This window comes from Anabrus simplex, chromosome 2, assembly GCF_040414725.1.
Source record: "Anabrus simplex isolate iqAnaSimp1 chromosome 2, ASM4041472v1, whole genome shotgun sequence".
NCBI classification, from domain to species: Eukaryota; Metazoa; Arthropoda; class Insecta; order Orthoptera; family Tettigoniidae; genus Anabrus; species Anabrus simplex.
The window spans coordinates 562,854,453-562,876,479 of NC_090266.1; the positions used below are offsets into that span (position 1 = coordinate 562,854,453).

The 22,027-nt window shown below is 41.8% G+C and overlaps 1 protein-coding gene across 1 annotated transcript in view; it reads right to left on the minus strand.

Annotated features, from left to right (window-relative positions):
* Positions 1–243: 243 nt before the first annotated feature.
* The window catches only part of side-VII (sidestep VII), an 843,150-nt gene continuing 821,366 nt past the window's right edge, over positions 244–22,027 (minus strand). Inside the window, exon 11 of the mRNA XM_067139977.2 lies at positions 244–534. Coding sequence (XP_066996078.2) covers positions 244–534 — 291 coding nt within the window. The remainder of the gene's footprint in view (positions 535–22,027) is intronic.

The following is a 22,027-nucleotide window of genomic DNA, read 5'->3' on the forward strand; positions in this document are numbered from 1 at the left end:
ATAAACCTATCCTTTACGAGTCGTCTTAATCTCTGAATATTTTAATGAATTTTCTTCGGCTGAACACCGCCAATTTGAATTTGAAACAACGTGTAGCCAATTTGTTTCGTTCCAGTGCTCAATTATCTATCAGACATGATTTCTATTAAAATAGTACATCATATTAAACTTCCAAAAATGTCCTGATGGCTACAATAGTGCCAAAGTCCCTGTTTTGACTCCTGCTTACAGCTTGCTGACTAGTCAGACAGTACTTTCACGTTTTGTCACCATGAGCGGAGTTTCTGCAGTCGCCAGCTCATCCTCTGCGACAACTCCAGAGACAGCCAAGGGCGGTCTATTGATGAGAGGCTGCTTATCTACCACTACCCCAGCAGGAGAGGGTAGTGGATGATGCAAGTGGCCGGGATACGATGCACACATACCAGGTACAACAGGGACGACAGACGGTGGTGGTATGTGGTGACGAACGCCTCCATAACTCGGCCAGTGCTGACGTGGTAGAGTTGGGTAACCAGCGGGCTCACCACTATTCTGCAAAGTAAAACAAGTATGTTCATTTACACCATCATATAATGGAACAATAAAGAGCTTCTTTCATTTTCAATACACGTGATTTGTACTTATACACGTAAACAAATTGCATCACCTCGGACAATAGAGTTCCTACCTACACAAAAGAACAGGAAAGGGAGACATACAGAGATACAATACCAGCGTTATTTACTGCCCAACAAAACAACAAATGAGAGCCTCTGCAACACCAGTAATACAACTTTGTTTTCTCAATTTCCTTTACTGAATACAGCACACACCAGTACCTTTAATACCGAGTAACACGTGCCCTTACATTGATGCATGCCTGAATTCGTCTTGGCATACTGTCCGCTAGTTCATCAAGGTAATGCTGATCCAAATTACCCCACTTCTCAATCGTGAATCTTCGTAGATCCCACATAATAACTGGTGGGCTGTGGCATCTATGAACAGCCTTCTGAAATTCATCCCAGGCATATTCGATAGGGTTCATATCCAGAAACACGGTGGCCACTCTAGTCGAGCTGTGTCGTGATCATAAAAGAAGTCATTAATGACAACCGCACGAAGGGTGCGCGAATATCGTTATTTCTTTTCCTGCAAAATTCTGACAATACGGTATCACTATGCGTCGAAGAATGTCGTACCTGTATCATATAGACGTCACATTGTCCTGCATGACTAGGAGTAACGTATAGCGGCTCCGCATAAAGCCACCGTAAAATATCAGAGAATCAACATATTACTGCACGTGCTGGACAGTGTCTCTGAGACGTAAAGCCTGACCAGACAGCCTAGAGAACATGTTGCCGACGATCGTCAGGAACAAGAGTTTAGTGACACTCAACGATGAAAAGAACTTCATACCGATTTGGAAGAAACCATTCAGCACAATGTTCGGCCAATATTTACCTTGTCCCGTCATGTTTAGATTTAGTTCAAGGACGACTCTACTGTCAGGCATGTAGGGAAAAAAATGTTGAGGAATTGAAACCAGGGAAGAGTTTTACCCAGGAATTTGGTAAAGGCAGATGTTGAGGAAAGTAGATGGGAAGGGGAAGATTAACGCGAAGTTTCTGATTTTCCACGTTGGTACTAACAATGTATGGCAAGTGGGTATAGGTACTAACATGGTTGGGGATGCATGGGATCTGGTTACGACAGCGCGGGAGCAGTTTAGGGTACACTGTGCAGCAGGGATACTCACTGGAGGGTGATCGGGGATTTAAATGAGACTATGGAGTGAGTATGTGAGAAACTGGGTGTGAGATTTGTAGAACCTAGTGGGCACGAAGATGGCCTTCACTTGAACTGCAATGACACACATAAGCTACGGGGAATGGGGAGGTACATTCAGGGAAATGAAGTTGATTAGGGACCGGTGATGAGGGTATGGGGAGCTGGAAATCACGTAAGAATGATATAAAATGGCTAGTGTTAAACTATATAAGTGTTTAATAGATACATATTTACCAAATATTGTAACAAGTGTTGAATCATGGCTGAGAGGTGATTATATGGATGCGTAAATTTTCTCACGGAACTGGAGTGTTTATGGGGAGTACAGACCTGGCAAGGGTGGGGATGACGGTAATGTGGAATTATTTGATAACATATTCAGCTATGCGAGGAGCGACACAGAAATTAACGTTATTGTAACGGATGATCTCGATTTACCAAATGTTAGCTGGGAGGGTAATTCAAATGACAAAAAGCGTAACCAAAAAAATGTGAATAATTTGTTCTGCGAACGACACCTAAGAAGATTGTCATAGAACTAGCTAGAAGGAAAAATATACTAGACGTGGTGCTGATAAAACCAGATGAAATCTATAGAGAAACTGAATTATTAAATGGTGCAAGTGATCAAGAAGCCGTGTTTGTCGTAATTAAAAATAAATGCGATATGAAGGAAAGTAGAACTATTAGTCAATACCATGTAATTCATAAGAGGGGCTTGGGAGAGTTTATAAAGATCAATTATGATAACTGGAAAGTTGTAAATAAAAATGTAAAACAGCTTTGGAGTTAGGGTTAAATAAATTGTTGACGAGTGTGAAAAGAGGTATATAACATTAATGGAAGTAACGAATTTTAAACACCCACTATATTATAAAAAAGAAATAAAGACGTTAAGAAGAAGGAGCAATTTGTAAAGGAATAGTGTTAGGTATGGTTGTGGAAGTAAGGTGAGATTGCCTAACTTACTAGGAAACTGAATTTAGCAAAACAGGTGAACTGTAGGAGAAAATGCTGAAATTGATAATATTTTTCGGGATATTCCGAAGGCAATGGGTTGGGGTATACTGTAATAAAATAAATATTTATTCGATTACTGTCTGCATGAAGGAGGTATAACAAATGAATGGAGAGTTGTAATTCTAGCCCCATTGTACAAAGGAAAGGATGACATACACATAGCGGGTGATTACAGGCCAGTCAGCTTGACATATGTAGCTTGCAAGTTCTTGGAAATTATTGTTTCTTATTATATTAGACACGTGTGCGAAATTACCAACTAGTCTGATAGAAAGCAGTTCATGTCTAGGAAACGTTATTCCACTGAGGCCCATCTTTCAGGATTCCAGTATATAGCAGATATCTTAGATTCTGGAAGTCAAATGTACCGTATCGCTATTGATATATCCAAGTATTTTGATAGGGTAGATCATGAGAGACTACTGTTGAAAATAAGCGGTTGAATGGGGGGCAACATTTCTAGAAAAAAGTAATCGGATAATTAGATTTGGTAAAGCATTCTTCGATCCTGTTACGGTTAAGAGGGGGACCCGCAGGGAAGTATTATTGAACCTTTATATTTTAGTATAGGCTACAATGATATGAATAAAGAACTGTAATCGCAGGCAAGGTTTTTTCGGACAATATTATACTGTATAGAGTAATAAATCAGTTACATAATTGTGAGAGAGTACAGAAAGAACTCGACTGTGCCGTGAGATGGACAGCAGACAATGGTATGATGATAAACGAGATGAATAGTCAGGGTATAAGTTTCACGAAGAGGAAAAGTCCTCTCACTTTTAGTTACTGTGTTGATGGGGAGGTAGTACCTCATTTGGAATACTGCAGGTGTTAATATAAGGAATGTTCTGGGTGATTTCAGATACTGGGCTGGGAAGACTTCGGAGTAAGGAGACGAGACGCTCGACTAAGTGATATATTCCAAGCTGTCAGTAAAGAGATGACGTGGAATGATATTGAGGAGTGTCTGTTCAAAATGAGCGATTTCCATCCTAAGAAAGTTGTGAATAAACGCAAGGAAACCTATACTAAAAGAGACATGGGACGTACCCATGATCGGGTATGGTACTACTTTTAAGGAATTACGTTCTGATCTGGATTGCTCATGACAATGGATGGCATTCAACTACTGCAGTGCATATTGTAAATGTACGACTTGGTCACAGACTTCTCTCGGCATTCATTATAATTATCATTATTAACACGATTCCTTATATTTTATGTTTTGATTTTCATCATTTTTGATTGTATTATTAATTATCACGCATCTCATGCCATCTACTCAATAAATAAGGGAATCGTTTTGTAAACATTATATATATACAGACATGGACAAAAGTATTCATACCCCTACCCATCCAATACAAAATGCTTTATTGCTGGACCAATACGCGGTACAGGTCAAAATTACAAACCCAAACGTATACCTTGTACAGCAGTGTACATTGAGAAGCATAAATAAACTGGAAGTAAATAACAGTACATAACAAAGCAACAAATTCGTACTCCATGACACTACTTGTCTGGACATAAGTATTCATACCGTACCCCAGGAGAGTTCACAACTCAATGAAGAAACAGATATTACCTACTAGATCAGTAGCGCGTTTCCTGTATATTATTTCTTTTAACCTGTTGGGCATCGAGAACAATATAGTTTCCATGTTAGTTCAGATGAAATGTTCCCCATTCTTGTTGTAGTAACTGTTTCAACTGTACTTTACTTGTTATGTGGTGTTTTCTTAGTCTGGACTCCAATTCACCCCATAGATGTTCGATGGGGTTGGTATCCTGCGATAGAGGAGGTGTTTTTAATGTGTGCGGCGAGTTGCAGAATACCCACAAACGAACAATTTCTGCTGTATGTTTGGGGTCATTGTCTTGTTGGAAGTAAAAACAATTAGCAATCCCAAGCTTTTTGGCTCTTTTCAGAACGTTTTCTTTCAGGATGTTCAAATATTGAAATCTGTCCATAGTCATCTCGATAAATATCAACTCCCCGACACCTGAAGCGGTCATTGAGCTCCACACCATAACCCCACCCCCGCCGAGCTTCACAGTGGTAACGATGTTCTGCTCATCGAGCTCTCTGTTAGGGCGTCTCCACACTAAAACGCGTCCATCACTTCGGAAAATATTAAATTTACTCTCATCTGTAAACATCACTGTCGACCAAAACTCATTATCTTTCGCCACATGTTCTTTTGCAAATTGTAGTCTCTTCCACTGATTCACTTTCGTTATGTGCAGTTTCTTTCTTGGGACCCTAGATCGATACCCAGCACGATGAAGGATCCTCCTTACTGTTTTGTGAGACACTGCAGGATGGAAATATTCTGCCAGCTGCGATGCTATTGCAGAAGATGTAGTGTGTGGTTGTTTTTTAATTGTGGTTACTATGAACCTTTCTTCTCCTGGGGTCAGTTTCTTCGGACGTCCACTTCTTTTCTTGCTTATAAGAACATCGTATCTTATTAACCTCTGTATGATGATTTGCACAGTTTGTTTACTTCTTCCAATGATGTTTCCGATCTCGTAATAGGATTTTCGTTGGTGGTGAAGGCGTAGAATAAGTCGTCTCTCTTCAACAGACGTTTCCCTAGTTTTCCTCGACATTGGACTAGTGCCGTCTGTGACCAGCTGATCAGTCCATCTCTGTCTACATCTACTATACAGCTAATGCCACGGAACAACATAGTTTCTGTTTACTCATTCAAACCCCATTTTAACACGTGAGGTATGAATACTTATGTCCAGACAAGTAGTGTCACGGAGTACGCATTTGTTGCTTTGTTATGTACTGTTATTTATTTCCAGTTTATTTTGAGCTTTGTAATGACCACTGATGCGCAAGGTATACGTTTGGACTTGTAATTTTGACCTGTACTCGATATTGGTCCAGCAATAAAGCATTTTGTATTGGATGGGAAGGGGCATGAATACTTTTGTCCATGTCTGTATGTAAAGAAGTGGATTTTGTAGAACTTGAAACACAGTAATATTTCAACTTGTAACTAAACGCTGGCACACTGTCCAACGAGTCTAAGTTTAACAGATATTGACTCAGGCATGAGGAAGTTCCCGTTAACAAAGGAGTTTGCAACTGTCCCGTAAGTGTGGTCAAGCCATGAATCCCATGACAAGATTTTGAATAGCGCGTGGCCACGTGGTTGAAAGGCTAATTCAGCGATAGGCCAGCTGCCGATTTATGTGTATAGAAGGGATACTCAGGTGCAGAGGAGACACGCGATACGACGAAGTTTATTTAAGCCCATGTCAGGTTAGCTTGACATCTAATAGATCGGTGATCTAAGACCTAATAGCTGATTGGCGGCTGTCGAGTGAACCGTTTAGTCTCTTATCGAGCTGATGTTTATAGTACTTCGTATGACTGCATTGTATTACAGCACGTTCACCCGGGGCTATATTGATTTATATGCAGTGTCAATATAACGTGGTAATTATATTTATTTAGCGTTTCGAGAATTGAAATATACTTAAAACTATCTGAGAGATCGCGTAGAACTGTTGTATTTATATGATGATGATGATGGTGATGATGATGATGATGATGATGATGATGATGATGATGCTTATGCTTTTGATTTAAAGGGGCCTAACATCTAGGTCTCGGCCCCAATGTATATATATATATATCAACAGTCGCTATTTAACCCGCCAGGACGTGTAAAGCCAGATTAGTTAGCATGCGTGAATATTACAGGTTCTTCAGTAATGTCTTCCTTTCTGACAATTAGTAGCCTACAAGTGAACGTGACCACATATGGGCCATTACACTATAAGCAGGGGAGTAGCTGAAGATCAGGTGCAGAAGAAGATGAGGTAAGCTGAGCCACAATCGAGAATTCAGGACGGGTTTGCACAGCAGTGCCAATGCAGAAGCACGGGGTTTCCAGGTATAAGGTAATTCCAGCATCAAACTTGTTATTCATACATAACATGAAAAATAGAGTAATCAGCGGCGATACATTTCAATTCCTTTAATGACAACAGGTTCTCAATATACATAATGTTTCATGCAATGTAACAACAAATCTCACAGGGTATACTTTTGTGTTAATTGAAGAAATGCACGTTAATTTTAGTTTGAAGGACATTCATGAGTTCAGTTTCTCAAATAATAGTAGTTGTTACAATTTCCAATTATGCGACCACAATATACTGTATATTTCCTAATCCAAATTCCAGTATGTTGTCAAGTGTATGCGAGCTTATCACTCCACACCTTGTCGTTGTCCGGCTCCATGGCTGAATGGTTAGCGTGCTGGCCTTTGGTCACCGGGGTCCCGGGTTCGATTCCCGGCAGGGTCGGGAATTTTAACCGTAATTGGTTAATTTTACTGGCACGGGGGCTGGGTGTATGTTTCGTCTTCATCATCATTTCATCCTCATCACGACGCCTACGGGCGTCAAATCAAAATACCTGCATCTGGCAAGCCGAACTTGTCCTCGGATACTCCCGGCACTAAAAGCCATACGCCATGTTATTTTTTACCCCACACCTTGAGAGTAATAAGAATAAGAATAAGGGTTATGCTCTACGACTTTGTCACTTACAATAGTGGCTAGCGCTCAACATATTTAAGGAGTAATTTTGTAAAAAGCCGCCTCTGTGGTGTAGTGGTTAGCGTGATTAGCTGCCACCCCCGGAGGCCCGGGTTCGATTCCCGGCTCTGCCACGAAATTTGAAAAGTGGTACGAGGGCTGGAACGGGGTCCACTCAGCCTCGGGAGGTCAAGTGAGTAGAGGTGGGTTCGATTCCCACCTCAGCCATCCTCGAAGTGGTTTTCCGTGGTTTCCCACTTCTCCTCCAGGCGAATGCCGGGATGGTACCTAACTTAAGGCCACGGCCGCTTCCTTCCCTCTTCCTTGCCTATCCCTTCCAATCTTCCCATCCCTCCACAAGGCCCCTGTTCAGCATAGCAGGTGAGGCCGCCTGGGCGAGGTACTGGTCATACTCCCCAGTTGTATCCCCGACTAAGAGTCTGAAGCTCCAGGACACAGCCCTTGAGGCGGTAGAGGTGGGATCCCTCACTAAGTCCGAGGGAAAAACCGAACCTGGAGGGTAAACAGATGATGATGATGATGATGATGATGAATTTTGTAAAAAAACAAAAGCAAAATCACCTCCATACAGGCCATGAAGGCCCTTGGAGGGGTTGAGCGTAAAGGCTTCCATTATCCGTAACCTTGGCACTTGATGGGGTTGAGTGGTTGGCTCTACGCCCGGCCGCCTTTGTCTCCAGGAATTAACCTGGTACTTATTTTGGTGTAGGCTGAGTGAGCCTCCGGGCCATGTGCACCTCCGGAAGTGGAAATCTCGTTTCTTAAATTTAACGACTTCCTGACGGGGATTCGAACCCACGTCCTTCCGGGCGAACCGAGCACGCCTTTACCGCCTTGCCAGGCAGCCACTGTAATTTTGTAAGCGGATATAGTCTATAGTATATGTGTATAGTAATGTAGTAAAGGGGTGTTTATTATTATGTCAAAAGCAGGGAAATTTTGATTAAGGAGTCGTTGTAGTTACAAATTAACTCACCAGATTAACGCAATTAGAGTAATAGTGGTGGGACAACCACAATGTGGACGAAATACTAAAGCATATTGAAGTAGAAATAGCACCTTTTGAGTAGGCTCTCCTCACTTGTTGATGAATAAGCTTAAATGGAGCTTCTAAAATTAGGGAAGATCACGTCTTTCAACGACCTTGCTGTTATTGTGCATTTCCAATCTCCGCAACTTCTCCTATTCTGTCTGCTCGGCCGTGTGGCTAATCATCTTTAATTACAGCTCCCACCGACTTCAAACAAGCATATAGGCTGTCTCCGCAGTGGCAGTTGGCCTCCCCATTAACGATCCTTTCTTTTCCTACCAAAATGATCACCATCACAACCACCACCACCTCCGTCCGCATCTGTCCTTTTGTTTCTCTTCCCTCGTCTACGTTTTCTCATCCTTCTCCGATCATGTCCTCCTTTCTCTTAACACCACCGGCCCGCCCCAGTCATCTTCAACCGCTACAAGACGAACTTGCCACACCACCGGTTACGACTGCCGATGCATCTCTACCTTCGACATCCAGTCATCTTCAACATCAGTCGCTTCAAGACGCACCTGCCACATCACCAGTTACGACTGCCGGCGCAACTCTACCATCGACACCAGCGCCAACTCCGTTTCACCCAGGCATGTATAGCTGCGTCATCCGAGGTGTCGACCCTTCCATCTCTGTATCTGCCATACTACGAGAACTCCACGCTCCACGCACCCCAGAGCTTTTCCTATTAAGAACCCCACTGGACCCAATTCTTGGTTCGACTTCACCTACCTAAGAAGCAGACGTCCGCCATCTTATCATCAACGGAGTACATCTCTTCAGGCATCGACATCGTGTTGAACCCTCACGCTCCCCTCTTCGAACACCTCCTAGACCCACACGACGTCGCACCCGGCCAGCCCCTCCTCCACAATCTAGATATTCTGTTCGTCCACCTCCTCTCTCCATTTGTTCCTTCTTCCAGCTGCATTTGCAAGCTGCCCTTCTCAGACACTTCACCACTTCGTTAAACCAGATCGCCGCCACACTCCTCCCCTGCATCCTGGAACTCTTGTATAACCCCACTCATTTTCTACATATCCTCTCTCACAAATCCCTTACCATTCCTAGCACCGTAGCCAAGAGGCCCCTGTCATTTGTCCCCCATCAAAATTCATCTCCCATTACCCATCTTCTTCATCTACAACACCGAACTATTTTATTCACATCTCCCGGTCCGAGAGAGAGCGTCACTCTCTAGGGGGCCCGCCCCGCCCTTCGGACGGGGAATGAAAACTTGTCACGCACGCACGCACGCGGAAGATCATAATATGAAGATAAATTTGGAATTAAAGAGGAAAAATCGGGTCAAATTTTAATGTATAAGACAAAGAGGAAGGGAGTGGAAAATATATAAAGGAAAATGTTCGATATATTCCCATGTCCTTTGAAAGCATTTAAGAAAAGGCTAGAAAAACAATTGCTTGGGAGTATGACACCTGAACGACAGCCCTAAATGCAGATCATTGATGATTGATGATCTGTACGTAACCTCGGAACCATGTAGGATTAAGTGGTTAACTCTATACCCGGCCAGATCCCCCTCCCCCCACCTGCCTAAGAATCTAAGTGGTAGGCCTACTGATGTTTGGTGTAGGGAAGTGAGTTCCAGGATCAAGCGGAATTCCCGTTCTTACAATTTCGAACTACATGAAGGGGATTCTCTCGGATAACTGCACCTCATCCAAGTTACATGGTACCGGCACGTGAATTTTCCATAATCATCAATGCACTTTATAAGTTTGCGATACATTATTTACATTATGGAAGGAACATTTTAACATGATAAATTATCCGAAAAGTTCAGTATGACAAATAAAAGTAGTCCATTATGATAAATTAATTTTACTTATGAACAATTCAAACTCAGTGTAAGCGTATACACGCATTATAAATATACGTCTGCAAAAGAATGATATGGACTGAAGCTGTGCTCGCATTACATTTTATAGCGGTGTCGAGATGTTCTCTGCGCTGTCCAGAATTATGTTGTACTGATGGGGCCGGCTTGGAGATATGGAAGAATTAAAGCAGATGGATAGACAGAACATGGATACGTCTACCAAAAGAAGTTGAAATTTCATAAGCCAAGTGGACGAAGGGGCGGGGAACAGCAAAAGTGAACTTCAATTTTCTCGTCGAATAACTCTTCAACTGTTAAAGATATAGAACTTGCAGTGCTTCTTCATAGCGCCAGTATCTGGTGAGATTAGGGTACCAACTGTGCTTTCTTAAACGGAACTAAATTATTTTCTACTCTAGTTTTAGAGATGTGGACATTGAAATGTAAGTGTGATTATTTTCAAAATTTGACAAGTACGGAATGTCTTCGAACGTGCTTCGTACACATTATTTTTCTATTACCTATTGTCTACGGTGATATTAATGGTTTTATGTCGTGAAATGTTATCATAGCGTATTTACGGCCACAGTAGAGCGAATACCTAGCTGTTAGAAAGAGGAGAAGGAAACTCAGTATGTAGCGCGTGCCTTGCCCACGCAGCACGATTGAAGACATTCCACTTCCTCGAACGAGCACTTTTGAAAATTATCACATCTCTGAATTTAAAATGTCCTTATTTCTAATACCAAGTGTAGAAAACATTACAGTTCCACGTTAAATATAATGTTAGTACCGGCCATTATCTGGCTAGATACTGACATCTAGTTAAAGTACTTTCTTTGGTATTATAACGGATAATGAAAGCATATTTTTAATATCATTAAAAGGTTCATGCGTTGTTTGAGGTGAACATTTTAGCTGGCTCACTTTGAATAGTGGGAATGCACGTTGAAAATGCCCAGCACAGTGTCAGACCGGGCGAGTTGGCCGTGCGGTTAGAGGCGCGCGGCTGTGAGCTTGCATCCGGGAGATAGTGGGTTCGAATCCCACTATCGCAGCCCTGAAGCTGGTTTTCCGTGGTTTCCCATCTTCACACCAGGCAAATGCTAGGGCTGTACCTTAGTTAAGGCCACGGCCGCTTCCTTCCCAGTCCTAGTCTTTTCCTATCCCATCGTCGCCATAAGACCTATCTGTGTCGGTGCGACGTAAAGCCATTAGCAAAAAAAGCACAGTGTCAGGGAATTATAAACCTAAATAGACCGTGCCCTACGTACAAGCCCGGATATCTCCTTGCTGTAATCTCTTATGTTTAGAAAGTGTAAGTGAAGGTAGAGAAGATATTTTCGGGAAATAAGACGAAAATAAATTTCGCGGGGTGGCGGAATGTAGTAATTTGTGAAGAAAGAAATCTAATCTGAAAATGGACTGATACGAAAGAACGGAAGAGGCTTCTAGAATTTTAAAATAATCATACATAAATTAGATGTTGCACTCACTGGGATATAAAGCAATACAAGGTTCTTGTATACATGGACGATGCATCCAAACAACTCCAAGGAATCAGACAGATTATATAGTGATTAGAAGGAAATGTAGAAACCACTTTCTTAATCGTAATAATTCCCATGGAGATGACAAGGAATCTTATCACATTTGGTAGCCAGGAAATACCGAATAAAAATTTAAATGACAGAAGAAAAGAAATGGAAAGTATGTAAAGTGAACTATTAGAAAGCGAGATGAAGTTTCAAGAAGGGGATTGCACAAAGACTTTCTCAACATGGTGAGATCTACAAAACAGATGAAAGGGGGAATAGTCATTAGGGATTAGACAACTAGGACGTCAAATGAAATATACGAGGAAAAGCGAGATGTACTAGAGTTTACTAAGGAGACACTAAATAAGCCTGAAGAATGATGGAAGTGTAACAATATGCGAAATAAATATATGATACGAGAAACTACTTCCATATAAACAATGTAAACGGAAATTCAAGACGAAAAAACTGGAATTTTAGAAGAGTAAATGCAAAGACGTTGAAGTTGTTGCCTGTAGGATAAGAGTAATACTGTGAGATCAACATTCCCAACAAATATAGGTTAAAGTGATTTTTAAATGTTGCTCTGAAGGAAGGTTTCTTTAATGTGTAGTAAATCAACCAACATGAATCTCATGCATTTCAGCACTTTGAAAAGCTGAACGACTGCGCCTGAATTCGATCGTGCTACCTTGAAAATAAAAGGCGAGCGACTAACCAACCTCGCTGTGCAGTCCATCTCTGCTTTAGAAAAGGTTGGTGTTGAACGTGTTAAAATCAAAGAAACTTTGGTAAGAGAAAAGTATTACATATACAATACATATTTGACTCTTAGACGGAAAATTATTTCCAAAGAAAGAGAACAAGGGTAGAAAGATAGCTAGACGAAAAGCTACTTGCCGATAACACAGTGGAGAGAGAGAGAGAGAGAGGGAGGGTGGGAGGGTGTGGGATGGGAATTGATTAATATTAGAAAGGAAACCATTCCTTCCGTCTGAATTTGATAGAGATATGAAGGTTTTTGTTACGAAGAAGACACGTATAATTATTTTAAGATATTATATCGAAGTTACTGTACTATCCAATCCACCTTAGATGTAAGCAGATATGGTGAAGCTGCTCTACAGAGGATGTAGTATATATGCGAATAAGTGATCCAATTATTCTCAATGACAGGCCGGTGGTAATAAGGTGTAGCACTGAGTTTAAATGCCTTTGCTGGCAGGACCTAGTATTTATAGTGCACTATGTCTTCTGGTATAGGCTAGAGCAATTTTGTTACTTTCATAGATCTGTCTCTGTCTTATCCTTGCCTTTGACAATATGAAAGTGACTGAGGTATGAGCGATGCTATTAATGCCAATCCTTATGCAGCCAGTCCCTGCTATGAATGGTGTGAAAATGTTGCTCATAGGGTCGGTTGGTGCATGCATTTCAGTGAGCTTGGCAGACTGATATGTAATAGCAACTCTGGCTCGGTGAGGAAAGCAACAGGAAACTACCTCACTCCTCATTTCCCTAGTACGCCTCTTCAGTGATGCCTAGGCCATCTATGACAGCTGATGGCAGAGCTGTTGAGGATCCCACCAGCGGCAAGGCTGACGGACTGAACATACATACATTGAGTTTAAACATTTCGAGAGAAAATTCTAACTGAGGCGGGAATTGTTATGTCGTCTGTAGTAACAACTCGTGGTTCAGTTTAATTTTTACTTACAATGGAACATCCACAATGGTGAAGTCGCCGATCGCGATGAAACTTAGAAAACACATTGAGGTACATGTAAAAACAATGCCAGCATCAATTTTAGGCGCCAACATTCATTAGCGCGTTAACTAAGGGGCCTAAAAGTTGCGACATTTCAAGTTCCGCGCGATCAGCGATGAATACCTGCTGGCCAATGCTAAGCCGGCACACACACGTCCCGTCTGGAGACGAACCCTCTGCACCGCCTTTTACCCTCTAAGTGGTTCTCCCCGGCACGTTCCCCTCCCTTCTCCTCGCGCTTGCCATCTGCTTGGCTGTGGAACGAGACCGGCGCTAATTTTGCTTCTTTACGAACTATAATTATTGAAATCCTTTAAATCACGTTCCGTTTCACACATAATGATGAGTTATCGGTATCAACATATCATAAACCTACAATTTCACATGCAGCGCAAAAGACCACGCTTCAATCTACGTTATTAAGGCCTATGTCCGCAGTGTGACATCTCCCCGTGAGCGTCAAAAGCTATTTGACAATAGTTGACTGCTTAACAGTCACCCTCAATCGCTTCATAAAGCTGCAGCTCCCGAAAGTTCAGCGGACCTTCTTCACCGTGACTTCCGTGCTTTGCTTGAAGATGAAAAATAATTTTTGACACGCTCAGTGACATTGCCCTTAAGGACTCGTCGCAAAGGTTTTCATAAATATTTCATAAAATGTAAACTGCCTATACAATGTGGAAATTCCAAGGGAGAGCTATGAGGAAGGCTGATAGCGTACGCAGTGTAGCACAGGTTCTGTTCGACAGCTAAGCAGACGGCAGCGCGGGTTGAGGGAAACGAGTGGTGCTGAACCAGGCGGGGCGGAGGGAAGGAGGAGCAGAGGTGTGGCACAAAGCAGTGTTCCGGCTAAGCATTGGTCAGGAGGAATTCATCGCTGTTCGCGCGGAACTTGAAATGTCGCAACTTTTAGGCCCCTTAGTTAACGCGCTGATGAATGTTGGCGCCTAAAATTGATGCTGGCATTGTTTTTACATGTACCTCAATGTGTTTGCTAAGTTTCATCGCGATCGGCGACTTCACCATTGTGGATGTTCCCTTGTTAGAATGGCGAGTGGTGTTTACTGGCGTGTTCCACGTTTGTTATGAGCCTCGTCTTGGGTTGAAGTGGGAAGGTAGTGTGGCGGTAACCCGTGGGGAGGTATCTTTGTACCCTAAAATCAATATTAGGCATCCTGTTATCTAATATTCTTATACTAGCTAGGGCTGCTGTACCAATCAGTTTTGCTCTCTTGACGTGTTCAGACCAATTTCCATTTCCTGATATGATAATTCCTAAATATTCTAACTTATTAACTACTTCCAGATTTACTCCTTCAAGATACCATTTTTCCTTTTTTGCTAATTTGTTCCCGTTTTTGCACACCATTACTCTAGTTTTCTGTGCGTTAATTTTCATATTCCACTCTTTACAGTACTTCTCGATACCATCAATACTTTTTTGCATTGCAACTGGCGTTAGTGTGAACAGGAGTATGTCGTCAGCAAAGACAAGACCAGGAATATCCTGATTTTCTAAACACGGCAGTGCTAATCTTTCCTCAACTTCAAATTCTAGTATATCGTTAATGAACAATAAAAATAAAATCGGTGACAATTTACATCCCTGTTTCAAACCCATTTTAGAAATCATATCTCCTACTACTACTCCTTCTTTGACTCTCACAGTACACTTTACTTCAGCATATATCTTTTCTATAGCCCTTATCATTTTACATGACACTCCTACTTGTCTCAATCTAGTCACGACTGCCCCCCTGTTCACAGTATCGAATGCTTTTTCTAAATCTACTGATGTAATATAGAGCTTTCCACGTTTTTTCTTTACATATTTGTCAATAAGAGTTCTCACAATAAAAACATTATCTGGTGTTGTTCTCCCTCTTCTGAAGCCACTTTGAAATTTCGAGAGGATTGAATGTCTCTCTGCCCAGTTCCTTAGTCTATTTGCTAGTATACCCGTATATACTTTCCCCAATGTATCTAATAATGTAATTCCCCTATAGTTTCCGGGATTTAATCTATCCCCTTTATTTTTGTATATAGGGCATATAATCCCCTCTTTCCAAGCTTTTGGAAATATCCCTTTCTCGAATGTTTTATTGAATATCTTTGTCAAAATTTCCAACATGCCGCTTCGTTCTCCCACCTCTTTCCAAAATTCATATGTGATACCTGAAATAGCTCCTGATTTTCCCTTTTTGGCTCGTTGTAACAGATTCCTTATTTCATGAGTCGAAATAGCCTCATCTAATTCAGGCAGAGTGACACTCAAACCCCTCGAAACAGTAATCCCCTCATGCTGAGCTCTCCATGTGTCTTCTTTATTCAATAATTTCTCGAAATACTGAACCCATGTACTATAACTTATATTGGTCCCCCCAGAGCCCGACTTCTTCTTGGTTATTTGATTTATTTTATCCCATACTTTCCTACTGTCATTGTCCTTGCACTTTTTATTTATATCTGCAGCCAACTTTTGTTGCCATTCCAACTTCGTCTTTCTTAACAATTCTCTGTATTCTTTCCTTTTTTTTTTTTTACAAAATTCGTTTCTAGCTACTTGACCACCATCCACCCTGTATATCCTAAGTGCCTTCATAACTTGTGACTTCTTCTTTACACATTCTGTATTATACCATCCACCTCTTATCTGCGTTTTACTTAGATTTTGCCTCATACCTTTTCCTGCCATTCCTATTAAATTTTCTATCCTGGTTAGGGCTTCCTCCACTCTATTCTCTTCTATCAATTTTACAATACCTATTTTCCAAATCTCAAAATTTTCTCCATTGAAGTACTCTCTGAATTCATTTCCTAATTCTTCTCTCCAACGATACCTAGCTATTTTCCTCTCCTGTACGCTATCGTAAACGATCTCTTGCGCTCCTATCTCTTGAATAATTAATTTTATAGATACTGGCATATGATTTGCCTCTGCCCAATCCTTAATGCTTATCTCTTTGATAATTTGCAAACTATCCCTACAGCATACAACTAGGTCAATTGTACTGCCCCTATTTTCTACTATATAGGTTAGTTTTCCACTCTCATCTCCAAACCACCACCCATTCAATATATAAAGTTCCTCTACCGCGCATAACTCTAGTAGTTTTTCTCCATTTCTGTTACATTCTTTATCCTGGCTATTTCTATTAACTAGTAATACCCCGTCCTCAAGTTGACTATAAACTGGTTTCTTGTCCCCTATCCTCGCGTTGAGATCGCCCATAATAATAATGCTTGCCTGATCATACGTACTTCTCATTCGTCTAATTTCTGTCGCTAAATTCTCTAAAAAATCATTCTGCGCAAATGGAGAGCTCAAAGGTGGATTATATATAAAAGCTATACATATTTCATTCCTCCAATCAACCCTATCTAATATTCTTATCCAGATTAATTCCTTAAACTGAGATTCTAACCGCTGTATTGTATCTTTTAAGTTGTTTTTGATAACCACTGAAATTCCGCCCGATATCCTTCCTCTATTGGATCTCCTTGATCCATATTGACTCCATACGATACACCCTTCTATCTTTAAGTCTTTCTTGTAATCAGCCCAAGTTTCTACAAGCCCAAGGATGTCCATTTCTTCCAGTAGCTCTTTAAAGTCTTCGTTACCTATTTTGCTCCATACTCCTTCAATGTTAACACATGATACCTTTAACTCTAGTTATTTTTTACTTCTATGTTCTAAACTCCCTGACTTACTTCTAGTTATTCTAGATCTTTCCACTTCAATTATACTTCCCTCCGGAGAGCAAATAACGTCCTTCTCAGATAGTTCTTCTGTGAGTTTTAATCTACTACCTGAACCCATCCCCTTCTTCTGGAAAAAGTCTTTTAGACTCACTGACCTACGCCTGGAAGTATCCTCAGCTCCTCCACGCGGCGCCGCTGTTGACATCCGGCTCGCCTCGTCGTTCCTCCCACTGTTATTTAACTCCGCTGGAAGATCTTTCCCAGCCAGAGTCTTGGTTCTGTCATCAGGTGTGCCGCTACTTCCTGGATTCGTGTCGACTCGACAGTCAGCTGTTTGTCCATCCTCCGCCGCTAGGTGTTCGTCCCTCTGCCGTCTTCTGTTCCTCTGTAGAGTATGCAGATCGCTGTTGTCATCAGACTGTACGTTATCAGCCACTGTGCAGGCAGCTGACTGACACATTCCTTCCTCTACAGGCCGTTGCACTTCCTGGTGTGATGAACTCAACTGTCTATCCATTTCTCGTAGCTGTGCAATTGACTAGATACGCGACCAGTTACTGTCACCTACTATAAGACGTTTGCCTCTTATGTATGCTTTTAGTCCATAGTTCTTAGCTTTTACTAGGTGAAATCGCAAGACTCTCTGTTCCATGATTGTCTCTTTATCCATATCTCTTCTTACCCAAATCCTTTCTCCTTTCAAGTTCTTCCCATTGAGGATAATTTTGTTCGCCTTCAAAGCAGAAATCAACTTAACCTTAATAGGTCTTTTCCCTTTGACTCTCCCCAGCCTATTATTTCATCAATATCTTCTTCTTTACAATTTATCTTGATATGGTTATTTATAATATCCAACACTTTATTCGTTAGATCATTCGAATCCTCCTTTTCCTTCTCTGGAATGCCGTATATGAAAATATTTTTCCTCTTTGCGTCCTGGATAGTCATTTTCAGTTGCCACTTTAATTTATCAGTTTCTCCTTCAATCTCCTTCATATTCGACTTCAATAATTCTATTTCCCTACAGTTTTCCACCACCTTTTCTGTCATAATTCTTCTCTCTTCTTTTATACAGTCTTTCATTTCTGTCATGTCATTTCTCAGCTCGCGAATTAACTCCCTCGTTTGCTCAAACTGGCAAGCATCTCTGACTATTTCCCTAATCTTATCTATGTCCTCCCAGCTCAATGAACCCGTTGGTCCAGGGTTCATTTCTATGCCTCCTATTATCAGAAGAATTGCCACCACTGCTGCTACCATCATAGTTCCCTCAAGCCCAGATTTTCGTAAATGCACCTTATCACTTGGCGTACACACACACTTCAATCGCCAATCGACCTATGGCCGCGTGATATTGCTCTAAAGCAATATTCATACTTCTCACTCAGCACTCACTGCACAATACAACCTCTCGCTTCGCTAGCTCGATTACAACTCGTGGGGAGGTATCGGTGGCCTTTGTATTCGCGAGTGTTATGAAGAACGGGGTATGATACTGATTAGGAAAAGAAACAATTTGAAAGAGTCCATCTCTGGGTGTAGTGGTTAGTGTAATTAGCTGCCACCCCCGGAGGCCGGGTTTGATTCCTGGCTCTGCCACCACGAAATTTGAAAAAGTGGTACGAGGGCTGGAAACGGGGTCCACTCAGCCTCGGGAGGTCAACTGAGTAGAGGTGGGTTCGATTCCAACCTCAGCCATCCTGGAAGTGGTTTTCCGTTGTTACCCACTTCTCCTCCAGGCAAATGCCGGGATGGTACCTAACTTAAGGCCACGGCCGCTTCCTTCCCTCTTCCTTGTCTATCCCTTCCAAACTTCCCATTCCCCGCAAGGCCCCTGTTCAGCATAGCAGGTGAGGCCACCTGGGCGAGGTACTGGTCATCCTCCCCAGTTGTATACCCCGACTCAGAGTCTGAAGCTCCAGGACACTGCCCTTGAGGCGGTAGAGGTGGGATACCTCGCTGAGTTCGAGGGAGAAACCGACCCTAGAAGGTAAAAAGATAAAGAAGAAGAAGAAAACAAGTTGAAAGAACTTATTAGACATTTAGAACTGGTTAAATTAGCATTGGATGAACGTGTGTAGAGATGAATATGACGAGCAGATTACATTAGATGTACTGCAGACGACAGGAGTACATAGTGAGGAAGGTGTTAGCAGAAGCAATGGTGTACTGGAGAGCTACAGGAAATCAGTTTATAGACTTATGAATTATAGCAGGAGAAGGAGAAGAAGAAGAAGAAGTGGAGTGTGAAATATGTGCATCTGTACAATAGTGTTCGTAAATATCAGAATGCAGTTGAGATAGTCGTTTGAATTTCACAGGAAACCTTTTTAAAGCTGTATCCAAGAACATCTTATCACTTCACTGGCATATATATAATATGTAGGCCTACATGTATAATATTTTCAGAATTTGTCATTAAATTGGTGAGTCTATATTTAGCTTGTACAACCTACCGCCGTCATCTTGCTCTTGGAATGAAATACCGCTCTAATGGTATCCTAATGAATGAAAATCCCACGAGGTGATTGAAATACATTGACATTTGCTGACAAACGTTGTGATTCTGCGCTGGTCGTTTGATTTTAATGGATGGCAAACCTGGGATTTACCAGACCAAGGCAGAAATAGAGGACATGGGTGAACACCGCTATGCATGGCTCAACGTAATGCTATTGCTGGTGAGGGTATTGGCGTGCAAGAATGGAAAACCCTGCTTGTCTCAGAAGGTATTCGACATTGTGAACACTTTTGATGCGTACGGCGTGAGCGAGAGATGCATCAGTGTCATACCCATTAGCACCCAAGACCATAATGACGCGTGGTATACTGGCGTTCATTAAAAGTTCGTGGCAAGAAATATTAATTTCAGGGAAGGAAATAAGTACAGCCCCCAGAACCGCCCACTTCCAGATTACACTCTCTTTTTCTCATTGGTCACATCCATGCAGAAGCGTTAACAGATGTACATACATGAAGAGCGAGCTGAGACAGAAAGAGCGAAGGACGGGAGGATATTGCGTGAACCAAACACGCGCGGAAGGTAAGGGGAAGGGAGGAACCACAGACAGGTAACAAACCTACTGTTGTGTAGGAACTCATTGACGATCAAATTTGCCTATTTCTTTGTAATTCTTTTGTGTGAAGGCTGGCTGAAATGTTAGTGGTCAAATGGCATCGAGCTCAACCAATCTAAGAATGAGTGACCCTTATTTTCGCCAATATAACCTCTATTAAATGAATATACGCCTTTGGTTGTGGTACCATACACAACCATTAACCCGACTCAAGGGAGATAGGGCCACCTTCCCTATTCCCCACTTGAGTAACTCCTGCCTGGCGCATCCACGTTGCGGGGGTGGGCATCCTCTACTCCAGTAGGCCGGTGTAAAAGGATGGCTAAGTTCAGGTGGGGACCCAGTCCCACGGGGTATAACGTGGAACCCTTGCCCAGGGTTACGGGTGAAGACCTTAACGACGGATCCAGCAGAGAAGGAGACCTTCGGAATGGTGGAAAAGGCGGATGAGGCAACCCATCCTCACTGGGGTTAATTAGTTGAGGATGTAAGATGGGGTAGACGGGACTCCTTAGTCGTGGTGAAGACAACCTGTCTAGGAGTAGGATGCTCCAAAATCAATGTCCCCAGCCAGTGGATAGGGTTGAGCGTGGGGTTAACGGCCTCACCTTGTAAAAAAAGCATTGTTCAGAAGACTTCTACGAGAAAACCGGATGGAAATCGAAGACGACAAAAGCTTAGGAAAAGGACACGAGTAAGGAAATCGGATATAAACATGGCGACATGGAATGTAAGAAAAATGTTGAAACCGGGAAAAATGCAAGAAATTGTAAATGAAACAAAAAGATTTGGATACGACTTAGTAGCGATTCAGGAAATAAGATGGAAAGGGCAAGGATGTATTGAAAAGAAAGATTATAACCTCTATTACAGTGGGCCGGAAGAAAGAACAGGACAGTTCTGTACGGGATTTATAGTACATGGGAAATTGAAGAAGAGTGTAATAGGATTTGAACCGATCTCAGATAGAATATGTAAGCTTCGGATTAAGGGGAAGTTTAGGAACATAACTGTTATATCAGCACATGCACCAATTGAAGATGCAGATGAGGAAAGGAAGGAACAATTTTATGATGAGTTAGTACAAACCGTTGAAGAGGGACCAAGATATGACATGACTATTATTTTAGGAGATTTTAATGCCAAAGTGGGAAAGGAAGAGTGTATGAGACCAATAGCCGGGAAATATACACTACATGAAGAATCAAATGAGAATGGTTTTTACTTGGGACAGTTTGCAACTACGAGTGGTCTTATAATTAAAAGCAACTGCTTTGATCATAAGAAAATACATAAAGGGACATGGAAGATGCCAGGAAGCAATGTGGTAAATCAAATAGATCATGTACTAGTAACAACGAGGCATGCAGCATCGATTATTGACGTAAGGACATGCAGAGGGCCGAACTGTGATTCTGATCATTATTTAGTAAAAGCAATAGTGAGGCAAAAGTTGGCAATAGGACAGAGGAGACAACCTACGGAAAGAAAGAAATGGAATTTGGAAAAACTACAACAACCAGAAGGAAAACAAGAATTCCAGTCAAAAATGAATAATACTTTACAGACGATTGGACAAGTTTCTGGAATAGAGGAAAGGTGGGCAAAAGTTCAAAAGTGCATACAAAAAGCGGCACAAGAAACACTGGGTATAGCCAAAAAGAAAAGAAATATTTG